Consider the following 22,198-nt stretch of genomic DNA (forward strand, 5'->3'; position numbering starts at 1 on the left):
TGTGCTGCTGTGAGCCCATTCATTCCCAGTGAGTCGCACACCAAGTTCTTTATGACACCATGATTTAAAAGATTAAATAAAGCCCTGGTGTATGTGAAATTAATAGCAGTTAATAAGCTTTATTTAAACCACTCAACCTTACAGCAACACACGGCTGTGGAATTCATTTACTACTAATTGCACCATTACAAGCAGTTTGTCATGAGATATCAAGTGGCATTTGAGTTTTGATTAAATCACGATTGGCGTTCGGCTCTTCATCTCAACTGTCATCACCTCGTAGTTTTTGTTGATTAAAGGCCGTTCCGCAATTATTTCACCTTTTAAAGTGGGTGCACTAATTCAGGCTCTACAGTGGATGAGCAGCTCGTCACTTTTGAAAATGAACAGAGGATTTTCAAATGGCTCTCTTCCCTCTGTTGTTGATGCTAATTGCACCGCTTTTATTTGTTTATTCACACAGGGTATTTTTTCATCATAGACATAGTGTTAGTCACTCTCAATCTTTGTGCTCCCCTATTTTGTCCCATTCGATATTAACCACGCACACATTGTCAGTACCACTCACTCACCTGTCTGTCATGTCGTTGAGTGTACTTCCTGTTTACTGTACTAACAGTACAACAGCCTCTCCAATAGCTGCTCAGCTTTGAAGCAGAGAAAACACATCACTCAACAGTACTGCAGCGCCATATGCTGTACTCTTAGCATTCACCCTGTTCTGTTACGACTGTAAAAGATGAGCAGGACTTTAAGAGTCCTCGGGGCCCTTTAAGAAAATTTAAAGGTCCAGTGTGTAGGATTTAGGGGCATATACTGGCAAAAAAATGGAATATAATATAATATGTATGTTTTCTTTAGTGTGTAATCACCTATAAACAAGAATTGTAGTGTTTCTGTTACCTTAGAATGAGTTGTTTATATGTGCATACAGAGCAGGTCCTCACCCATGGAGTCTACCATGTTGCACTGTCAATGCTGTAACTGCTTTATTAAGTGTTTTTACACTTTGTTTTGGAGAGGAAGAGGTCTCTGTGTGTAATACAGCTCCAGGTAAAAACTTCCTGGACATATAGATCTAACATTTTTTAGTGAAAAAGATGAGCACACATTAAGAGGTCCTGGGTTAGTGGCCTGTCTGCGACCAGCCAAACTCTGTTGATAATTTGGCTCCTGGTAAAAATATCCAGAACAATCAACACTGAAGGAATACTAACTGGGAGTTCACACTCATAGAAGTTTCAGCTGGTTGCAATCTGCAATCCTCACCACTAGATGTCACTAAAGACTACACACTGTTCCAGGAACATCTTTCTACCTGTATCTGACAAATGTTTAAGCTGAAATAAAAAGCAATCTGTTTATTTCCCCGCTGTGGGACAAATTAAGGATTATCTTATCTTAAGTTGATGTAATTTTTTTTAAGGTGTCGTGTGGCGGATGCTCTGTAACCACTGAGCTGTGCTTACCTCCCGACAAGACTCTGCAGACACAACTAACATCTCTCTGTCTCTCTCTCTGTGCAGTAATAGACGTGCAGGCGTTTGAGCGCCTCCTGGGTTCTTGTAAGGAGATCATGAAGAGGAACATCGCCCACTATGAAGAGCAGCTGGTGGCCCTGTTCGGCTCCAGCATGGACCTGAGAGACTGAGCCTCCCACACCACCCTCCGTGCCTTCTATCACACACACACACACACACACACACACACACACACACACACACACAAAAGCAGACATACATCCCCTCTCACATCATGCAGTGGCTATACAGACTCGTAACAAGCTTTACACAGAGCGTGAAAACATGAGAAATTGTACTTGGCTCACCTGCAAATACATAAATGCCTACACAGTATGAACACACACACTCACACACGTATATATGTACATTGACACCTATGTAGGCACTGAGAGACGGCCACTCACTTAGTCTGCTCATCCTCGTGCACATACCAGTTCAACACACTCCTTGATAAGCTCACACACACACACACACACACACACACACACACATAAACACAGAGCAAGCTGATGTCCACACACCTCGTTGCTTGAGCCAGCTTCAACCTCTCAGTATGAATGTCCTTGGTGCAATGACCTTAACACAGGTCACGCAGTGTAGGGACATAAGATACACGCACAGACTCCATACACATGTCGAAAAACACATCGTCATGCTTCATACGTGCAGGCTTTGCGTTCACATGAGCACCTAAACAACTCAGAGTTGTTGCAACAAGCCTCTGCAAAGGACACACCAACATGCAGACACACACACACACACACACAGGGGTACAGATACATAGACTCAACGACACATAGGCAACCACACTTGCAAAAATGGACACATTGTGGTAAAATGGAGACGAAAAACTTTTAAAATCTCTGAAAAGGAAAATTAATCAAAAATGCAAAAAAAAAAGAGATAAAGAGAAAAGTTTAAAGAAGACAGATAAGTTTTAGAAACGTTTTATGAAGATACAAAACTGAAGCTTTGATAAAATATTATTTAAATAAAAAAAAAGTGTTTCCTCTTTGGGAGGCCGGGGTGCAGAACTTTGTGAGCGCGCCCCATTTCTTCCTCTACTGTTGTTGATTGAGTTGAGTTAGTGCTGGTGATTATTGCAGTACCACAGAAGAAGCAGTGAAAACAATAAAAACCCTATGTTTTCTGGGCCATTGTTATTCTATCATGGACGCCACACTTCATTGTATTGAATTAATTATTAATGTATTGTTATTATATATTCATTTATTATTTTTTGTTTTGTTTTGTTTTACTTTGACCAATTCTGATAAAATTCACCATCCATCTCTGACAACATGTAAAAACAAAAAAAAAAGTTCTAATAAAAACATTAGTGCTTATTTCTCCTTGATTATTCTCGAATGAGTTGTCCTGGATAAAAAACTGAAAAAAATAAAGCAAACATTTTTGTTAAAAACCTTGCCTTTGTTGAATTTCTACTCAAACTCTTCTTAAAACTATAGAACGTGTTATTGGAAAGTGTTATTTTAATGATTCAGCTATGTATGTTACATTCATGTGCACAGGATGGACAAAGTAACACATTGCCTTACAGATTGTAAAGCACACAACACTAACTATTGACTGTCAGAGGTGACTGCTGAATTCAATGATCATATTAATTTAACAGTTTGTGGTGCAATAAAGCAAACTCCCTGTTTACTGTGTTTCAGTCTGTTGGTAAGACAGCTTCACTGCTTTGTTAATGCAGTTTGCTTTTGTTTATGCGTGCCTCTAATTTCTTTTTAAAGATTTTCTCAAAGCCACATATGCAACATTTTTAAGTGTTTTCAACTACAGGACCAGCAGCTCAGGCAGAGATGGATAACTGGATGGGTTGGGTGCAAGTTTATGTTTCCTGGGACAGTGAAGGAATGACCCACCTTACTCTCCCTACGATCCACTTGCTTGTTGTCTTCATTGGTTGGATTGGTTAGGTTAAGGCAAGAGGAATGAGATTGCTAAGGGTAAGAAAGAAAGTCAAGGTAAGCCAATTGGAGATGAAGTAAAGCAGAGTAAGGCGGGTCATTCTTAGCTATCTTAGGAAGTGAAAATTGGCCTGCCAGGCACAGGCCCAGGGAAGAATTCCATTTGCCTTCACTTGCAAAAGGTCACTCAAATTAATATGTACCAACCAGCAAGACTTAAAATGACTATAAAGGACACAAGAAGACCACAAAGCAACCACACAGAGATGCAATGAAACTACAAAGAGAAACAAAAGGGGCAAACAAGACAAAAAATACATCATAGAGACACAAATTTACCTCAGAGACACAACATGACTACAAAGATGCAAAACAGCACCAGGAAAAGCAACACACCATATCTGCCCATGAGCTCAGGCAGTAATTACTGTAGATCGAAGATACTCAATTTGCTTTGCTTGGGGGCCACTTTTGCAAAATGACATGAGCCCAGGAGCCAGTCGCAGCAGCCTTGTACAGGTCAGGTATACGCAGTGGCAAGTTTGAGGACATTTGGGGCTCTGTTGGAGAATATGGGGGATCCTCCTCTGGCACTCTGAAACAAGCTCTAATGAGATAAGATTTGTGCACTTTGGGAGTCACCCAACACCCTATCACAGGCCAGATATGCCCACTGGGCTGTAGGTAGAGTATCGCTGCTGTAGATTTTCTGACCTGCCTTACTGTGCCTAACACTGCTTTTTTCTTTGTTATAAATGCAGCTACACATGGGGAGTCACATCAGGTAAATACCAGAGGAGCAGAATGTTTCAGCTTTAACAGAAGCTTAATACAATAATATTGTAGTCTTTACAGCAGGGCAGTTGTGATTTATTCCACAGTAACAGGTTGGTAGCCTCATGTGATGTAATACCACTCCCATCCACGTGGCGGCAGACTTTACCGCTAAGAGCAGTGAGAGGATCGGCACTAACATTTCCTCCTGTGACAGAAGAGGCGGCATTCACTATAAAAAAACTGATCCTGGAGCAGATGTTATTGACTGTCATCAGCTGCTGCTGTGCCCAAAGCTGACCACAGATCAGCTGTCAGCGTACCACGCATGCGCACTCTGAAGAAGACGAGCACCGGCGACGAGCCGCGAGACTAAAGATGTAGGTAACGTTACAGTGTGGTGTGAAACAAGAATGTAGACTTTTGTTGGCAGTTGAACAGTAAACTTGTAGTTCCTCATGGTATTTAACAAATGACACTGCACTGCATGTACTGCTAAAGCTGAGAGTAAGCTAATGAGCTAGCTAGCATGTAGCACTGACTTCCAAGTGTCAGTTTTGGAGTCTTACCTTACATGGAAGTGGATGCCAAGAAGAGAGGGGGGCTAATGGCTTATAAGGAGTGCCCAAAATACAGTTTATTTTCTTACCATGGCAAGCCCACAGGTCAAGACGTTACATGTGTTAAATGAAGTCTTTGGCTTATTATTTTTCCACATATAAAATTATCAGGCTTTGTTTAATTCGTTTTTACGTTTGGACACAAACACAGGAGCACCTCCCCATGGCTGAGGCTATAGTATTTTATTATTGGGCGTATTATATTTTATATAGCTGTGTGTCTTACTCACTTTTGAGTACCACATGCTTTTATTTTTCTGTCCAGTTTGCTCGAGAGAGTTTCCAAAGATTTTTTGGATCAAGAGCAAAACTGATAAATGATCTCCCGTTTTTACGCATGGATATGACGACAAAATATCTTTCTTTTTAAACAAAAAAGTAATAATTTGAGAACATGCTTTTAATGAGTCGAAAGAAAAGCATACAGTGTTTAGGGGAAATAAATGTTATTGTGTTGTCACTGAACATACTAGGGTTGAAAGTGAATTTTCGCCAAGCCGGAAGTGAAGGCGATTGCTGTGTTGGTACGTTTAATCTTTGAACTAATTAATGCGCCTGCGCACAGTTTTAGCGCTTCAACGGAAAAATAACGCTATCCTTTCCATTTAAGTACTTCGTATCCGTGCCTTGAGTTAAACACCACCCAATTATGATTTTTGTTCGTAAGACATAGCGTTTATTTTAACAGAACAGAACATGTTCAAAAAAAGAGGCGTGGCCGCGGTTGTGGAGTACCCACAATGCATAGCGTGCGTGTAGAATTTACCGTATATGTTAAAAGTAACGATTATTTAGTGTTTAAAACGTTGCATTGCGGTTCGTATATAATGTTAATACTTTATATTTCCGTCCGACACAATGTACAAAAAACGTGTAATATGAAACCATGAAACGTAACCGAGGTCGCTAGGGCGGTGAATGCAGCTCGAAACTTGGAAGACACACTGTAGTACACTCTTGTTTCTCTTCAGATCGTATAAATCTTTCGCCTTTTACTAAAGATTTCCGTGGAGAGGAACACTAAGAGTTTTAACTAATTTTTTGATGCCCTGCTAATGCGGGGCTTTCTAATTTGTTCAAAACAATTAATCATAATGAGGAAGGGTGTGTCAGGTATTACTGATAATGCCCTCTGATCTGTGGCGGTGTTGGTGGGATGAGAATGGCTCAGAGCCTCGTACATATTTTAGTTAATCACACATTCACACAGTACAGAAATGTATTGTATGTCACTACACACATAAATTACTGATTTCAAACCAAGCAGTTTGTACAACATGACTTTCACGTTGTCATTCACAGTGATATATATATCTGACTTAAATGTGTTCTTCAAACCATATAAGTCTAAAAATACTGTATGTTTTATTGAAATACTACATTATCTGATCTTTATATGAGCTTGCAAAAGATGACCGTGGTGCTGAAGGCTGTCATGACAAAGCTATCTGGAGACAACCACCACAAGCATTTTTGCATCAAAGAAGCATAATTTTTTAGGTCTGTTAGGCAGATAGTTTTTCTTGCTGTCTTCACAGTCAGTGCCTTGCTCAAGAGAACTCAAGGTTTTTTTTCTCCTCAGCAGACATTTTAACCCGTCATAATCCGCCTGTCTGATTATCAGTCAGCTGCTAGTTTCCTGTTGCATCTTTCTAACATCCTTTTTTGTGCATGCTGTGAGAATGTGAAATTGCGATGAGTAGACAGCGCCAAGGTCATAGCTGTTTGACAGGCAGGAGTTCGGCTTCAACTTTTTGCTCTTGGTGAGTTTGTATGTTTTTGTCGCTGTTTTTTTTTTTTCTTTGCTTGTTTTCATTTCTGTAATGTTTGCACAAAGTCTCGATCAGTGGACCACGGCCATGACCATTTATAAAAATGTATCTTTGCGCTGACGGACTCTTAAAATGGAGAAACTCCTCAGTGTTTCTTCACAGCTTTGACATGACCTCACCTCTGTGCCTCTGCCTTTGTGAGATTATTTTCATGTTTTTAACTTGTGAAAAAATTGCACCAATTGTACTTGTAAACAGTTATTGACGCCTTAGTGATGTATGATAGCATTAACTGTCACTATACAGCTATAACCTTGTAGACTCATGGCTGACTATTGTGCTTTTGACATCATCATCTAATAATATGATATGAGACCATGGCACAGTATGGATCAGTCAGAGTTTACACGTCTGAGGAGCATTTTTATGTATTAAAATCAAGAAGATAAACATTAACAGAGCACAGAGTAATAATTTGCAAAAAAAAAGATAAAGCAACAGAAACCAGTATTTTTTGTGTCTTCACTGCATTGCACTTCAGCCTTCTGAAGAAACTGTGTGGTAACGTGTGTCAGATAAAAGTCGACTTCCCCATTCAGACTGATGAGAAGGATGACAGCACTGAAACAAATGCACACAAAGATCTGTGGGAGATACCAGTCGAACGACTACTGAAATACATAAAAAGAAGCGAGGGAAATTGTATATGAGTAGCCTACACTGAATGTTATAGTTTGAGAAATATCTCTTCAAGGGAAGAGTTTAAAAAGTCTCTCAGTGTTTTATGTTCACCACTCATGTTTAGGAAGGGTTCATTTTCACCATCCTTTCCTTAATGCCAGACTTAAGCCTTCCATCCACAGTGAAATGCAGCTGAGTTCAGCCAGTGCTAACATGATGCTGCAGGGTTTATCATTGAAATACTGGTTAAAAAAGCAGACAATTATGCTTTTTATTATTAAATCATGCACCTTCTGCCCTGAGCCTGTCAGCATCCTCCTGTTGTAGTTACAGCCAGAGGTGTGTAACCAGTTGCATTATGAAGCAAAGGGTGGATGAACACAGTTTGTACGACATGAGGGGCGATTAAAAGCACTCAACAAACATTATCTGTGCACATCATATCTGTGATCATTAATCTTTATCTGCAGTAGGTGCCAATGTTTTGGCAAAAGTCAGTCATTTCTTCTGCTGAGGCAAACTTTGAACACACACAGTTAAAATACACAGTGTGAGAACATTATTCTTCTAAGATGAAGGACTACTTTTCATCTGGAAGTTCGTCCTAAAACAGCTGTGGTTAACAGTAGGGGTAGGCTGTTGGTGGACGTTCACGAAGTAGCACAAATGCATTCACACACAAATACACATATACAGATGTGGGTGTGCATGTCCCCTTACACATCTGCATGTATCAGCAAGCGTCTTCTTTGTAATTCTCATTACACGCCAGAAAACATTGATGGATGGATATAAAATGTTGACAAAGTTTTGCATAAGTCTTAAATACAAGTGGTGCAGAAAAAGAAAAACTAAATCAGTAAATGAAAAGATTCAGTGTAGGACATCCCAGGCTCAGCTCTACATTGTTAGTTACGGTTTAACTTCTACCAGGCTCAAGTTTAGTTTCCCAGTGTTAGCTACACTTCGGCTCAGCTTAATGTCTGATGGCTTAAGGGCACTTTGGTCATCACTGTGTTGAAAACATTGCTAAGATGTGTAAATTGTTTATGAATAATAATGCATTCAGTATTTTTCAAAGTACTGATTAATTCCACTTGATTAACTGATTAAAAAGTCATAAGCTTTGAAGTAGAGCTGAAACAATTAGCTGATTGAAAGTCACTCGCCAATCATTGCGATGATTTATTAATCATTGAAGTTATTTTTTAAAAGGGAAAAGGGTAGAAAATTCAGTTTTTCTAGCCTCTCAAATGTGAGTATTTGCTGGTTTTATTAGTCATCTATGATATTAAACTGAGTGGGTTTTTAATGGTCCAGTGTGAAGGAATCAAGGGCATCTACTGGCAGAAATGGCACATAATATTTATATTTATATATATATATATATATATATATATATATATATATATAATATATTATATATATACGTTTTTGTGAGTTTATAATTACCTGAAAATAAAAATTGTTGTGTTTTAATCACATTAGAATGTGTTGTTTATATTTACAGACAAAGTGGGTCGTCTCCCACGGAGTCCATCATGTTGTTTCTATAGTCGCCCAGAGCACAAATCACACTCTGGCTCTTCATAGGGCCATTTACATTTTTGTTTTTGTTTTTTTTCACATTTTTGCATCGGCCACCATAGTTCTCATACATGCTTGTCACATGGGAGAAGTGTCAGTTCTGCAACCTCACCACTAGGTGTCACTAGGGATGGGTACCTTTCACATTTGAACCGATACGGTATCGATACCCGGTACCCGGGAATCGATACCGGTACGCAACGGTACCTGTTTTCGGTACTTTTTTTGCATGTATGTGTGGTAATAAAGGATATTTCATTTAGAATTTTTTTTTTTTTTGGTCAAAACTAACATTTATTTCTCAATATCAAACAGGATAAAACAACATCTAACACTGTAACATAATATCAAAAGGTAGCCTATATAATTGACTATGCAGCAGTTCTTTTTATTGCACAAAATGAACCCACTCCTACTACCTCCTATTCCTCCTCTTTCCCCTCTGGGAAAAATATGTGTGGGGGAGTGTAACGTTAAATTTAGAGAATACGAGGAACCGAGATAATAATAACTAAGGCAAGTTAAAATGCGAAGCTAACGTTAGAATGACCAGAACAAAGCCCAATCATCTTAAACACTAAGCTTATTAATTACCTGGAACCAATGTAGCTGATGCCCCGCTTAATCACTGTCGTCATCATCGAACGTTAATCCCACTTCTTCTGCCCCGATGCTGGCTGCAGATGACAACGAGCCGCTAGCTGCAGGTGTGCTAACGCCGGGAGAAGTAGCCTTAACTTTCAGGCTATCAAATACTGTGGAGTCGTCAGCCTTTAAAAACACCTTGTGCTTGACCAGGTGCTTCCTCAGGTTTGAGGTATTTCCGTAGCTGGCCTTGTGTCGCAAATACTGCAGCGAGCGTAGTCTACATCAAACTTTGAGATATGGAGCCACATCTTCAACCTCTTTCTCTCAGCCATGCTGCTTTGTTGATAGTTGCTACTGACGTGATCATGCTCTCGTGCGTACAATGCTGCGTTCACGATAGGCAGCGAAAACGTCACTCCTCCACTCTCGAAGTCCCTAGGATGCGCTCAGGTACCGAAATGTGGTACCGTTTGATTTTACGTGAATCGATACTCAGGATTACCGGCCGAATTCGGTCGGTACCAATAAAAGTACCGAACTCGGTACCCATCCCTAGGTGTCACTAAATCCTACGCACAGGACCTTTAACTGTTAGTCTAACAAAATGAGCAATCTGAAAATTGTGATAGGCATTTTTGGTACTATTTGTGACATTTTTGCGTACCAACCTATTAATAACAATAATAATGAAAAAGAAACATCAGATTAATTGATAATGAAACTTATTGCTCTACTTTAAAGCTCTATTGCATGGTGACCTGAAGGTCAGAGAAGCACTTTTATGACTGAAGGTTGCTCTGTAGTTGCACTAGACCTGCACAGAGATAACTCTTCACTGAACCCTTACTCTGTGTCTGCCAATAACGTGTCCATGAGCAAGGCACATGACTCCCAACAGTGTAGCAGAAACAGGAGGACAGCAGAGGCTGCAGTGGAAACAGGGAGTATTAGAGGGAGATCAACACTCTAGTTTTATCCTCCTGCATGTGTCTCCTCTTACAGCAGTACTGAGCTAAAGACCTGTCAGTCTAACGCTGGTGTGCTGCCTTTAAGTTGATGAAAGTCTAGTTTATCTGGTTTTAGGGTGCATCTTTGATCAGTCAGACCTCCTCCAGACCTCTTCCTGGCTCAGACTACCTGTTGTGTAAAACAGACTGTGATGTGATCAGACTAACCACACAATTGAGGAACTGCATGTTCAGAACATTTTCTAACATCTGTGTTTTTTACGCTTAGTCATAGGAGTTGATTGAAGACTGACTTTAGTTAAACCCTGATCACCACAGGTCCGAACCATTATCAACGAATTCCAACCCGGAGAGCGGCAGCGAGCTAAACGTTGTCCTGCACCCCATCGCAACATCAGACTTTCAGACGAAACATGTTGAGAAGGTTTGTGAGATCTCCAAAGTGGATGGAGCAGTTAAAGAGCAGCCTCACACTGACTCTGAGCAACGAGAGAAGATCCGTGCAGTTCCGATCCACCGGCGTCCGGACCTGCTGGTTCCCTGCGCAGACCTGATCAACTCTGAGTGGCAGAGGAGTCAGGCCGCCCGGGTTCACTCCCTCAAGAAGTCCGGTCCAGAGTTCCCCGTCTGCCTCATTCTCCTGCAGGGCCACAGAGGGACAGAGCGTTTGCTTGGCCACGCCCGGCTCTCCCGGGTCGTAGGTCATGGCAGCAGCCTGTTTGTAGAGTCGGTGGTGGTGTCCAAGGCAGAGCGAGGTAAAGGCTATGGCCGGACTCTGATGGAGGAGACTGAGCGCTACGCCAGAAGCAGAGGGTTCAAGCGCCTTTGCCTGACAACCCATGATAAGCAGCACTTCTACGCCCACCTTGGCTACGTGCTGTCGACGCCGGTGCAGAACGCAGGCGCCATGACGACGTTTGTTCCCATGGATATGCTGTTGAAGTTCTCGAGAATGCCAAGTGAAGAGGCGAACACACAGAAACAAACACAGACAAAGATGGCTGCTCAAGTACCACAAGGAGGTGCTGGTTTTGTAGGGTCACCTCCACCTTCTAGTTTACCTCCTCCTCCGCCTCCACCTCCTCCTTCAATCCCTCCGCCACCACCACCTCCCTCCATCCCTCCTCCTCCGCCACCACCACCTCCCTCCATCCCTCCACCTCCCCCCCCACCACCTTCCTCCATCCCTCCTGCTGCTCCTCTTCCTCCTCCTCAGTCTGCAGAGCAGATTGTAGTTCAGACTCTGACTGAAACGCCCTACAGAGACGCCAGAGGACTTTCCATCTATTGGATGCACAAAGACATTTGACGAACACACAATCAAATACACTTGGGAGCTCATTCGCCCACATTACTGCACACGTACATGTTCATACGTGCACACATCAAATGACAGAAACACACACCATCAGTGGTTTCTCAGACACACAGAAAAGAAGCGATGGAGGAAGAACAGAGTGTGGAAAACTTGACAAACAGAAATGTTTCAGTAAACCAAAGACATGCAGAAAAAATACCTGTCAACGCCTGTATCCTGGGCCTGAAACTCAAAGCCAAAAACAATCACGACACAAATACAGAAGCAAACACACATTTTTAAAAAAGCACCAGGAACAAATGTTTTTAATTTTCATCATACTTGTGGGACATTTTTTAACTGAAGTGGATGAAGTAGTTGGTTGGCGGCCATTTGGATACACTCAACCTTTGTTTTCACTTCCAGATAACTGGTTTAACCTTTTCACCACAAATGACACAAAACTGCACATTAATCTGAGTTGATTATGTTTGCTGTGGACACACTGTGTCTCTGTATATCTGCAGTGAAGCAGTGTGTCACATATAAACTGCCAACACTATGAAAATAAGAACCAGGTTCTAAAATGTGTGGAATATTTCTTACATACTTGTATGTATGTACATAAATTGTGGGTTTTTAAATTCCTCCTCAATTAAAAAACATGCTCTGTTTATTGTTACTTAACTTGGATGTTTGAACTTTACTCTTCAGAATCATGTATGTGCAGAGTTTGACTCTAGAAAACTGTTTTCATATTCATCTGTTGACTGGGGAAAGTTTGTCTGTGTTCACCTTAAATCTCAGTTTGAGATGCTCATATATGAAATGATTTTGTGACATCACATTTAGTTTGGAAACAAATTCTGGTCCAAGTGTGATATTGAAACTTGAAGCCTCCAGGACACATACACTGAGAAGTGACTTCTCTGTGAAATAGGACACATCTTATGTCCGGTAGTAACACCTTTGAAATAAAAACAATTTGCATATTCATAGAGTCTTGATATTTCAGTAAGGGGAACAGAGGATACAATTTTAAGATGTGATTTTTAACTACTTAACTGAACTCTTTTGTCTGGAGGGAATCTTTTTAAAGAGGTGAGATTGTGACAAGGATGGTGTTTGTTTGAACGTATAGGTCAACTATGGAAGCTTAGAAATACTTTGGCTCATCCAAACAACCCAACCAATTACATCACTGTTGTCCTTAGGGCAGCTCTGCTCCTGAGAAACATGCCGGAAATCAAGTGTAAATCTGCTGCTATGAAATTATGTGACAGTTAAAGTTGAATTTGAGGTTTGTGCCTTGTTGAACTGCCAGAGAACTGATGCCTTATTAACGTTTTGAAGACTTGATTATTTTGATGAAACTGATGCGTCTTTTAAAAACTCTTTTCAATTGTGAAAAATTCTGGAAATAAATTGAATTTATCAACAGATTCTTTTGTCTTTATTTTTTCCATGTTATTATATGTCAGAGTTGTCAGCTGATACCCATTAAGAAGTCTATCTCAATGCAGAAGAGTTCCTCATCAATAAATTTCTCTCCTCTGTCAGGAAGGACACGTCAGTGGGCGAGCAGCCATGGTGCTGTCTCACCTCCCTCTCCCCTTCCTCCTCCTCTTCCTCTCTCCCCTTGCCTGCACCTGTCAGTCACCAGCCTCCACACATGGAGTTGTCCTCCCTGACTCCCCCCTGCCTGCTGTGGCTGCAGCAGGTCCGATCCTGCAGGACCGGCCCTTCGTTGTGGTGTGGAACATGCCCACCGAACAGTGTCACAGACGCTACAACATCCACCTGGACCTGGGCAACTTTGATATTGTGGAGAACCGGCAGCAGCGCTTCCAGGGACAGGTGACTGATCCCAGACACCAGACATTGGGTTGTGTTAGCCTGAATTAGATGGTAAATCTTACTGTAGATACATTTGGTGGGCCAAAAGGAAGTCACAATTGTGCTGCCAAGTTATGTCCTCCTGGGAGGGTGTAAAGGACTTACATATTCCTGTAGCAATGCATATATTTTGTACATATCAGCCTATTTGGTTTTTACGCCAAGAACGTAACTACTTTTCATCATTTTCCCATTGCTGTATTTATTGGGAAACAGAAATAGCTTGGCTGTGTATCCCCTGTGTAATCCTGTTTCCCAGGATTAAACCCTAGTGAGGGTGCTGAGACTGAAACAGACAGTAAATGTGCCATAAACCAAAACAACAAGCTAAAGGAAGCTTAAAAAAAAAATCCTTGTAGAGCTGGTCATAATTTTCTTTTTTTCTTTTTCCAGAAAATGACCATCTTCTACCGTGACCGCCTGGGGCAATACCCATACCTCTCCCAAGACAGCACGCAGGTAAACGGAGGGATACCACAGCTCAGCGACCTCTCGGCTCACCTTTCCCTTGCACTGACGCAGATTTCCAACTTGCTGAAGCCAGACTTCAGCGGTTTAGCCGTCATCGACTGGGAAGAGTGGCAGCCATTGTGGGAGAGAAACTTTGGAACCAGGATGAAGTACCGGAGGCAGTCCAAGCGGCTGGTGAGACAGGAGAGACCGGATTTGTCAGAGAAGGCCATAACGCTATTGGCAAGGCAAAAGTTTGAGGAGTGTGCTCGGAGGTTCATGGAGGAGACGCTGCGGTTGGCAGTTGGGACTCGCCCCGAGGGACTCTGGGGGTTTTATGGTTTTCCTGCCTGCTTTAATAAGCACAAGAGGAAGACAGGTAGGACAATCACTGACTGTGTGTTGAGCAGTTTGGTTGACCGGTTGTGACCACCATTAGATCTACATAAAGTGATGATCTCTTTTAAGTTTTGACCATGAGATATTTATACAAATTATAGAACTGGTTTACCATTCCTGAACATAAAGCTAAAGTCTTCTGTCATGACTCGTGTCTTCTCTTGTTTCACATGTGTGATCAGATAAAAGCTACATGGGACGCTGCCACAGGGGAACCAAGAAGCAAGATGACCGGCTGTCCTGGCTCTGGCATCAGTCCACTGCCCTCTATCCCAGCATCTACCTGCCTCGGCGGCTGGCAGGATCCACAGATGCAGCTCTGATGGTCAGGTACAGACAACTGAGAAACATGAAGAAATGTTCATCCAAATCAAACTATAAAACAGCCCACCAAACCTGTACAAAACCGTTATTTATCTGTTATACATCTACAGTGAAACTTACTGCTTTGCACACAGGACATTAAAGGGGACCTATTATGTAATTTTTACGGTCATACTTGTGTTTCGGGCTCCTACTACAACATGTTTACATGCTCCAGTGTTCCAAAAACACTTAATGTTCCTCATACTGTCTGTGCTGGAACACTTGAAATGCTTCGTTTTAGCGCCTGTCTCTTTAAGAACCCCTCCCGAAACACTCTTCTCTCATTGGTCAGCATTTGCAGGTCTACTGTCTCCTTATCTTTGCACCTTCATTGCAGTCGGGGAATGAGTGTAAAGGCACAGACACACCAAACCGACATCAAAGAACTAGTAGCGACAAAGGCCAACTGTTGTGTCGCCTCACATTGCCTGTGTCTCCACCAAAAAGTTGCACCTCTACACACTGTGAACACCACAGACAACGACCCACCAGTGTATGTTCTGTGTCTGCATGAGAGGAAGTAACTCTGTAGAACAGCCGGCGGTGGTAGTCTATCATTCATAAAGGGAAACCAGAAGACCAACATGACTGACTCAGGATGCTAGTTAGCCAGTTAGCATATGAACATGTGACATTGTAACAATAAGGTAAAATCATAATAGGCCCACTTTAAAGGAGTTATTGATGATGGACGTTCTTCTTCATTCAGACACAGACTGCTGGAGGCCTTGAGGGTGGCGTCAGTTTGGCGCTATGGCAACAACACCAACCATGCCACACCGGTCCTTCCCTACGCCAGGCTAGCATTCACACACACTCTCACTTTTCTTAATAAGGTAGGTTATGTTGAACCTCATAAATAAATACACATAAACTCTCATGCAAACACACACCAATATCAAATGTTTGTGTGTGTGCAGACGGACCTGGTGCACACACTGGGGGAGAGTGCGGCGCTGGGAGCTGCTGGAGTGGTGCTGTGGGGTGAAATGAGATTCGCCAAATCCAAGGTATGTAATGTTTGTGAGAAAGTAATTTATGTGTGTGTGTGTTTGTGTATAACCCTCTCTCCTTCTCCCACTCTCCAGCATCAGTGCATCCTTCTCAGAGACTACATACGCACTGTCTTGGGTCCCCTCGTCCAGTCGCTGAGGTCTGACACAATGCGCTGCAGCCTCCAACTTTGCCACGGCAAAGGACGCTGCACCAGGCGAAACCCCAGCTCCGCTTACCTGTTCTCCTCAGTTCCAGCCATGACCTCTAACCCCACCAAAAGCAAACCTTTTCACGACCACTTCATGTGTCAGTGTTACCCGGGCTGGACCGGCCAGCAGTGTCAAGAAGAAGAATGATGAAAACAGACAGGGGAGCATGTAACCCAAACTCTACTGTCAAGTTGCCATCGTCAGTTAAAGTATTAAAATTCACAATACAGAAATATGTATGAAAATCAGTTATTCATTTATAATTCCTTCAAAGTGAAGGAATCACTATTTATCTATTTATTACTCTTACATTCTCAGTTAGCAACTCATTTTTGTTTTCATAATTTTTCTCTTTACTTTTTGTTGGTGGAAGAAATAACAAAGATATGAGAATCTTGTTCTAACGACACTGCCGCGATCTTTTTGCAGCAGGAAACAACTACGTGTAATGGCTGAGCCTGAGGATAGTAACTCACCTTAAATCGGCTCCTTTTAAAAGATCTGAGTTTATGAACTGTTATGTAACTGGTAATAATATGGTGAAAGTGGTGGTTGAAGCCAAAGAAAAAGTTCATGCAACCCCAGCCCACAATTTTTTATCATTTAACAATAATTGAGGAAGCAATTATTAAAAAATGATCCATGTTTCAGTGAAATAAAGGTCACCATGATAGCATCAGCAAACTCTTGTTTATTTCTCCTTCATAAATCATATTCATTCCACAAGCAAACACATTCATGATTGGAAAACAGTATTGTCTTTGAAGCTGCATTTAGTGATTCGTATTTGAAATCAAAGTCAGTTGAACTTTTTGTCAGTCCATATTTTTACTGTTTTGTTCATCGTGTTATTTTTCAGGGATACACAATGTCTGAATGTCGGCACAAACTAGAAACAGCTGGGAGATTTTTAACCCTTTAACATCCTGCTTAACTGTTTGGTCACCATGTCTTATGGAAATTTTGTTGAACATAACTCAACCTGATTGAGCTATCTTTACCATTCGGTTTAATTGTGTTATGCTAATAAAATCCACTAGATGTCGCTGTGTCTTTAAAAAGTATGCCTTTTCAGTTCTCCTCCTACAAGAAGTCAGTAAATAAAATGTCCCACCAGACATGAGAGCTCTGAGTGGTGGAATTTTCAAAGGTAGGTGTGTTTCTTCAACAAGTTATAATTTAAGAGGACTTACTGAAGAGATTTAAGTAACTTTATACAAGGGTTTTAACAAGGTTCTTTTTTTTTTTTTTTTAAAGATGCTTGTCCCTTCATAGTAAATGTAGAGATGCTAATATAATACATATACATTTTTTATCAAATAAAAAGGATACATTTTTACTTTTGGTAACAGCAGGAATTTACCATTATTCCATTATATATTTGATGAAAAAAAATATATATCAATAGAATTTTTCAGCATTTTTCACATATTTTCAATTTCTATAATGGTAAATACCTAGATTTTTTCTTTCTGTTTTACTACTACCACGAAGGGCCATCTAAACTCTTTAGTAGAGGCCTATATTTTTAAAAAAAATAAATCAATGGGGTCTGTTTTTTTTTTTAAATGAAACATTTATTTTTGTTAGTATTGTCCCATGGAAATAAAAAGGATTCTTTTTTTTTATTGCTATTTTCTTAGTGAAGACATTAAAGGGTTTAAGACAGTGTATCATTGACATAGACTTTGTGTCACAAAAATAACAATTATTTTTGAGCAATAATGCTGAATCATCAAATACATTAAATGTGTGTTATACAATGTAATGTTATGATATACATATACTACCTCCATTCATTTAATCCAACCACTTATACAGCTTCAATGACAGCATCATCACAGAACAAAAATTATTTGGGTTCATTCAAAAGTGCTTTTCATACAGTTAGCAGAGCAGGTGAGAGAGGAAATGTTTCCAGAAACCTCCCGTCTCCACACTACATCTACAGTTTCATCAGTTACATGTTATCATGAACACAGACACATTTAGAGAGCATTTCAACAAGTGTTTCCTCCTCAAGGAAAAATCCAGTGTAAAACACAGTTTTACTCTCATGTCCAGTGTGTGTGTGTGTGTGTGTGTGTGTGTGTGTGTGTGTGTGTGTGTGTGTGTATTCATGTTTGGTTTCTGTGCATATTATGTCCCTCCTCTCAGGGCTGTCAGGTTGTGTCTCAGGGACTGCAATTCTTGGATCAACAGTGACAGCTCTCTGGCTGCAGCCTCTTTCTCCTTTAGTGCCTCAGTCAGCATTCGGACTGCGCCGCCCTGCTGGACTGGAGGAGGAACAGACACAGAAGCACACTGTCAGATTGTCTATTGTCTATCAAATTTCAGTCAGATTCATGGACATGTTTAAAAAATATAGTGACTACATGACACAGTATGAAGTAGAAATTAAGTTAAGAAATTGCAAATATCATGACAATGGAAGTGTGCTTCAGAGCTCCAGAAAATACAACATATCCAAGAAATATCAGTGGAAACTAATAACAAAAATATGATATCTCACCCAAAAAGTAGAAGATGAGTAACACTGTTAGCAGAAGCAGGGTGATAATAGCACAGCCCATGGCATAGGCACGCGATGAACTGGGTGTCAACATGTCCTGTAGACGACTCTGCCATTTGCCGCTGACTGGACGGCCTCTTTGATTGACAGCTGTCATGTCACTTGTGTAGAGATTCCCATTGGAGGAGGGGGAGTACGCAGGACGAGGAGGCCTCATCACTGAGATCATACAGAGTGGAGTCAGTAACTGTCAGTGTGTCAGCTGGTTTGAAGTATTGTGTGTGTGAGTACCTTTGTGGCTGTGTTCCGGGTGTGTTCGGTGGAGATCGTTGATAGAGTCCACAGAGTGGAGCTCCACCTCGGAGAGATCTCTTTCGCTGACCCTGTAGAACTGAGGGGTGGTCTGGGAGGACGGAGGCCTCGACATCTCGCCTCCTCTTGACGGATGGACAGATGGTGTGAATATATCTCAGTGAATATATCTGGAAGCTAACTAATCTTTAAAGCTGTGTCATGCAGCTCTCCACAGTATCAGCTTCCAAACGCCATGAGAGGCAACTTCTTAAAAAACTTTGACGCTGGAATGTCAGCTACAAATATTTACATTATTTTATGTACTAGTTGCTTGCTTCGCAGGAGACACCACGGCAGCTGCTAGAGCTAGTAAATGGAATAGTTTGCGCTGTTTAGATATAGTTCATTTAATCTAAATCTCAAATATCACATTGGTAATAAATAGAGATGAGGATTTGATGGGTTGGTTCTGAAAGTGGAAAAGAGAGGAAGGAAGTTATTGGAAGATATTCTGTAGATGAAATAAAATGAGAGCAGTAGGTCGTGTGTAAGGATGTGTCAAACAAACAGGTCATGTGAAAGCTGATTTATCAGAGCTATTAAAAGAACTGGCTGTCAATCCTATAACAGCACAATGTTGCTGGAATTTGAATCAAAGAGCAAAGGACAGGAGCGGCTTCTGTCTATTGACTAACTGAGTGACTGTATGGATGATTAACTGCCTGACTACCTGATTTACAGGCTACCTGACGCTGTGTTGCCAAACCTGATTATTGGATAGAATAGGTCTGAAGAATACTTCTCCTGTCCTCCCACTTACCGTGTGTCACCACAAACAAAAGCTGCGTTGGGTTTTATGTGCGTCTGCTTGTTTGCTCTTGTCAATCTGTCGCTCTTCTCGTGCACCCAGTCTCCTCACAGTCTGACACCCATTACCAAACATGTGCCTGCACCCACAGGAGCAGCGATGTGATACAGTAGATATCCACACAGGTTATCCAGGAGCCTCACAGTGACCAAAGTAATCCAAACTCAAAAGAAGTGTGTCCAGTAAAATCCTCGATGTATGAAACCAAAAGGGAATCTCCGGGTTTTTCCTCATGAACGTATTTGTGTCACTGAGCAACTGTAGAACGCTCCAGTGCCACCCCCCTCCTGCTAAGTATGTTTGTGTGTGTCCATGTTCTGATTTAGCCCACCCTAGCTGCCCACACCCAGCCCTGCAGGCCCTCCTGGCTTAAAATAGCAGCAGAGACATGGGGGTATTATTAGTTTCTCTGACCAAGGGATGACTCAATGATCTGGGTGGAGGGCATGATGGGGTACATAGGGATAAACACACACATAAATACTCACATAAACAAATATCATTTGGTACACAGTCAGGTGGGCGCTTTTTCTGACCAACAACAACTCATTATGTTTTCAGGAAATTAAAATCTGCTCTGTCCTCTATATAAAAGACAGATGAGATTATATGTCTTGATTTCAAACCTCTATTTAAGACTCAGGAAATCAATCAATCAAGATCAGAATAAGGCGTTTAAACAGCCATAAGAGTGGCAGAGGTACCAAGTTAAAGGGCTTTTGCAGATTATTTCATGTATAAGGTGCACTGTAAGAGAATGACGTTTTCCTGGTTCACTTCTGATTACCAGTTAGCAAGTACCAAAATTATGTGAAGTCAGGGTTAAAAGGGATGAAATATAGAGTGGAAACATCTGCATCAAAGATTTATAAATGAACAAATATCAATGCTGTTCCCGCCTCACAGCCAAATGTGGCCAGCTGACCTTTCGGTAAAGGCGGCAGTTATGGGCGCTGTGAGAATCAGCTGTTATAAACCTTAGGGCTTAGTGGAAGACAATATCCAGTGATTTCAGGAGATAGTGAGGCAGCAGCTTTTTCGTATATAACGTGCCCATAATCCAAAACAGACAAAAATACATATTCAACGAGTATTTTTCTGTGTACAAAAGGAAAACGGCTCTTTTTTCTGTACAGAAAGCCAAATATTGTCCTCAATTTGACCATTACAATTTCTAAAAAAAGATTGTCGTTCAGCAGATACCAAGGTATTTCTACTGTTCGACTGTCTCTATGGATATGCCATTTGCAGAATGAAAAAAAGTATCATTTGTGTATGTAAAGGGTATAAAAGGCCATTAAAGGTCCTGTGTGTCGGATTCTTTGCCATTCAGTGATGAAGTTGAAGATTGCAACCAACTGAATACCCCTTCGCTCACCCCTCCCTATGCTGAACATACATTGGCCTTTAAGTAATGTGAAAACACAAAGGGCCCTGTCTAAAACCAGTGTTTGGTTTATCTGCAGTGTTGTCAATCTGGCAACTGTCTCAATAGATGTAGCAAATTTTCCAAGGGGCAACCTGCAGGGCTGAAAAATGAAACCAGTGCTTGAAGAGCCAAGTTCTTTGAATGACCACATGAGGCTGGCTCCAGAAGCCATTCAATCTCCGTAGACCATCATGTTAAAATGCCTGAATTCACAGCAGAAACAAACATGTATACATTCTGGTGCAATAGATTGCAATAGATTTTTGGTCTCTATAGCTAATTTTAACAGTCATGACAACTGCACAGGGGGAATTTTTATGTAACTCACCCGTTTACATTTTTTTCTTTGTTCAAATATCCTCCTGAGACCCTGTGTCCTCATATGAGGACATCACATTTTGGATTTACTTGGCCTTATACTTCATTCTACTTAACTTAGACCTGTTGTCCTCATTGGTGGACACTTTTTGTGCCATCTAGTGGTAGGAAGAGCACAATACACTTATCCGTGTAAAAGCAACATCTCTGCCAAGTCAGCCTGCAGCCCATCGCGACACAAAAGTGGACAAGGTCCAAGACCAGATTACATGTTATGGCTGAAACATGTTTATGAATGAATGCAAATGTTTGTAGTTTGATATGGCAACAAATTTGACCAATTTTAGCAACAGTAACAAGCTAAGACACTTGTAAGTACTTGTTAAAGGACATTGGGACTTAAGTACCATTGACAATGTTTAGTTTTTATACTTATCAGGTCCCACTGATCCCAAATAGCTGGGAGAAATTAAAAATGCATACCAAACAAAGGTTGGGTCTCAGGAGGATATGGTTACCTCTAACTCCAAAAACAACAACAAGATGGCGACCAAAATGCTGAACTCAAGGCTTCAAAACGGAAGTTTACAAACCAGTGGGCGATGTCACAGTGGCTCGTCCAATATTTTCATACAGTCTAGGGACTTTCTAGAAACCTCTTAGCAACTTTTTCTAAAAAGTGAACTGTACATGCTGCTCAGATTAATCACAGTCCAT

General features: G+C 41.1%; 4 protein-coding genes and 1 non-coding gene across 6 annotated transcripts in view; 4 read left to right on the plus strand and 1 right to left on the minus strand.

Annotated features, from left to right (window-relative positions):
* Positions 1-2,946, plus strand: part of prkar2aa (protein kinase, cAMP-dependent, regulatory, type II, alpha A) — a 49,333-nt gene extending 46,387 nt beyond the window's left edge. For both annotated transcript variants that reach the window (XM_049580131.1, XM_049580130.1), the window contains exon 11: positions 1,527-2,946. In XM_049580131.1, the coding sequence (XP_049436088.1) occupies positions 1,527-1,651 (125 nt within the window). In that variant the 3' untranslated portion in view covers positions 1,652-2,946. The remainder of the gene's footprint in view (positions 1-1,526) is intronic.
* Positions 2,947-4,535: 1,589 nt separating this feature from the next.
* LOC125891132 (N-alpha-acetyltransferase 80) lies at positions 4,536-13,297 on the plus strand. The gene is made up of 2 exons (XM_049580135.1): positions 4,536-4,611; positions 10,766-13,297. Coding segments are annotated over exons 1-2 (993 nt in total). The 5' UTR covers positions 4,536-4,609; the 3' UTR covers positions 11,757-13,297.
* On the plus strand, positions 5,803-5,916 carry LOC125892475 (U5 spliceosomal RNA). Its single transcript, XR_007449757.1, has one exon. It is a non-coding gene; the product is annotated as a U5 spliceosomal RNA (small nuclear RNA).
* On the plus strand, positions 6,509-16,744 carry hyal3 (hyaluronidase 3). Its single transcript, XM_049580128.1, has 7 exons — positions 6,509-6,614; positions 13,305-13,601; positions 14,034-14,469; positions 14,672-14,819; positions 15,565-15,691; positions 15,776-15,865; positions 15,944-16,744. Exons 2-7 carry the CDS (start codon positions 13,332-13,334, stop codon positions 16,205-16,207), a joined length of 1,335 nt encoding a protein of 444 aa, XP_049436085.1. The 5' UTR covers positions 6,509-6,614; positions 13,305-13,331; the 3' UTR covers positions 16,208-16,744.
* An 871-nt stretch (positions 16,745-17,615) lies between these two features.
* On the minus strand, positions 17,616-20,072 carry si:dkey-20d21.12 (uncharacterized protein LOC556245 homolog). The gene is made up of 4 exons (XM_049580140.1): positions 19,687-20,072; positions 18,864-19,335; positions 18,573-18,791; positions 17,616-18,336 (listed from the first exon to the last, which is right to left on the minus strand). Exons 2-4 carry the CDS (start codon positions 18,997-18,999, stop codon positions 18,200-18,202), a joined length of 492 nt encoding a protein of 163 aa, XP_049436097.1. The 5' UTR covers positions 19,000-19,335; positions 19,687-20,072; the 3' UTR covers positions 17,616-18,199.
* Positions 20,073-22,198: the final 2,126 nt, after the last annotated feature.

The sequence above is a fragment of the Epinephelus fuscoguttatus genome, linkage group LG7 (assembly GCF_011397635.1).
Source record: "Epinephelus fuscoguttatus linkage group LG7, E.fuscoguttatus.final_Chr_v1".
Lineage (NCBI taxonomy): Eukaryota > Metazoa > Chordata > Actinopteri > Perciformes > Serranidae > Epinephelus > Epinephelus fuscoguttatus.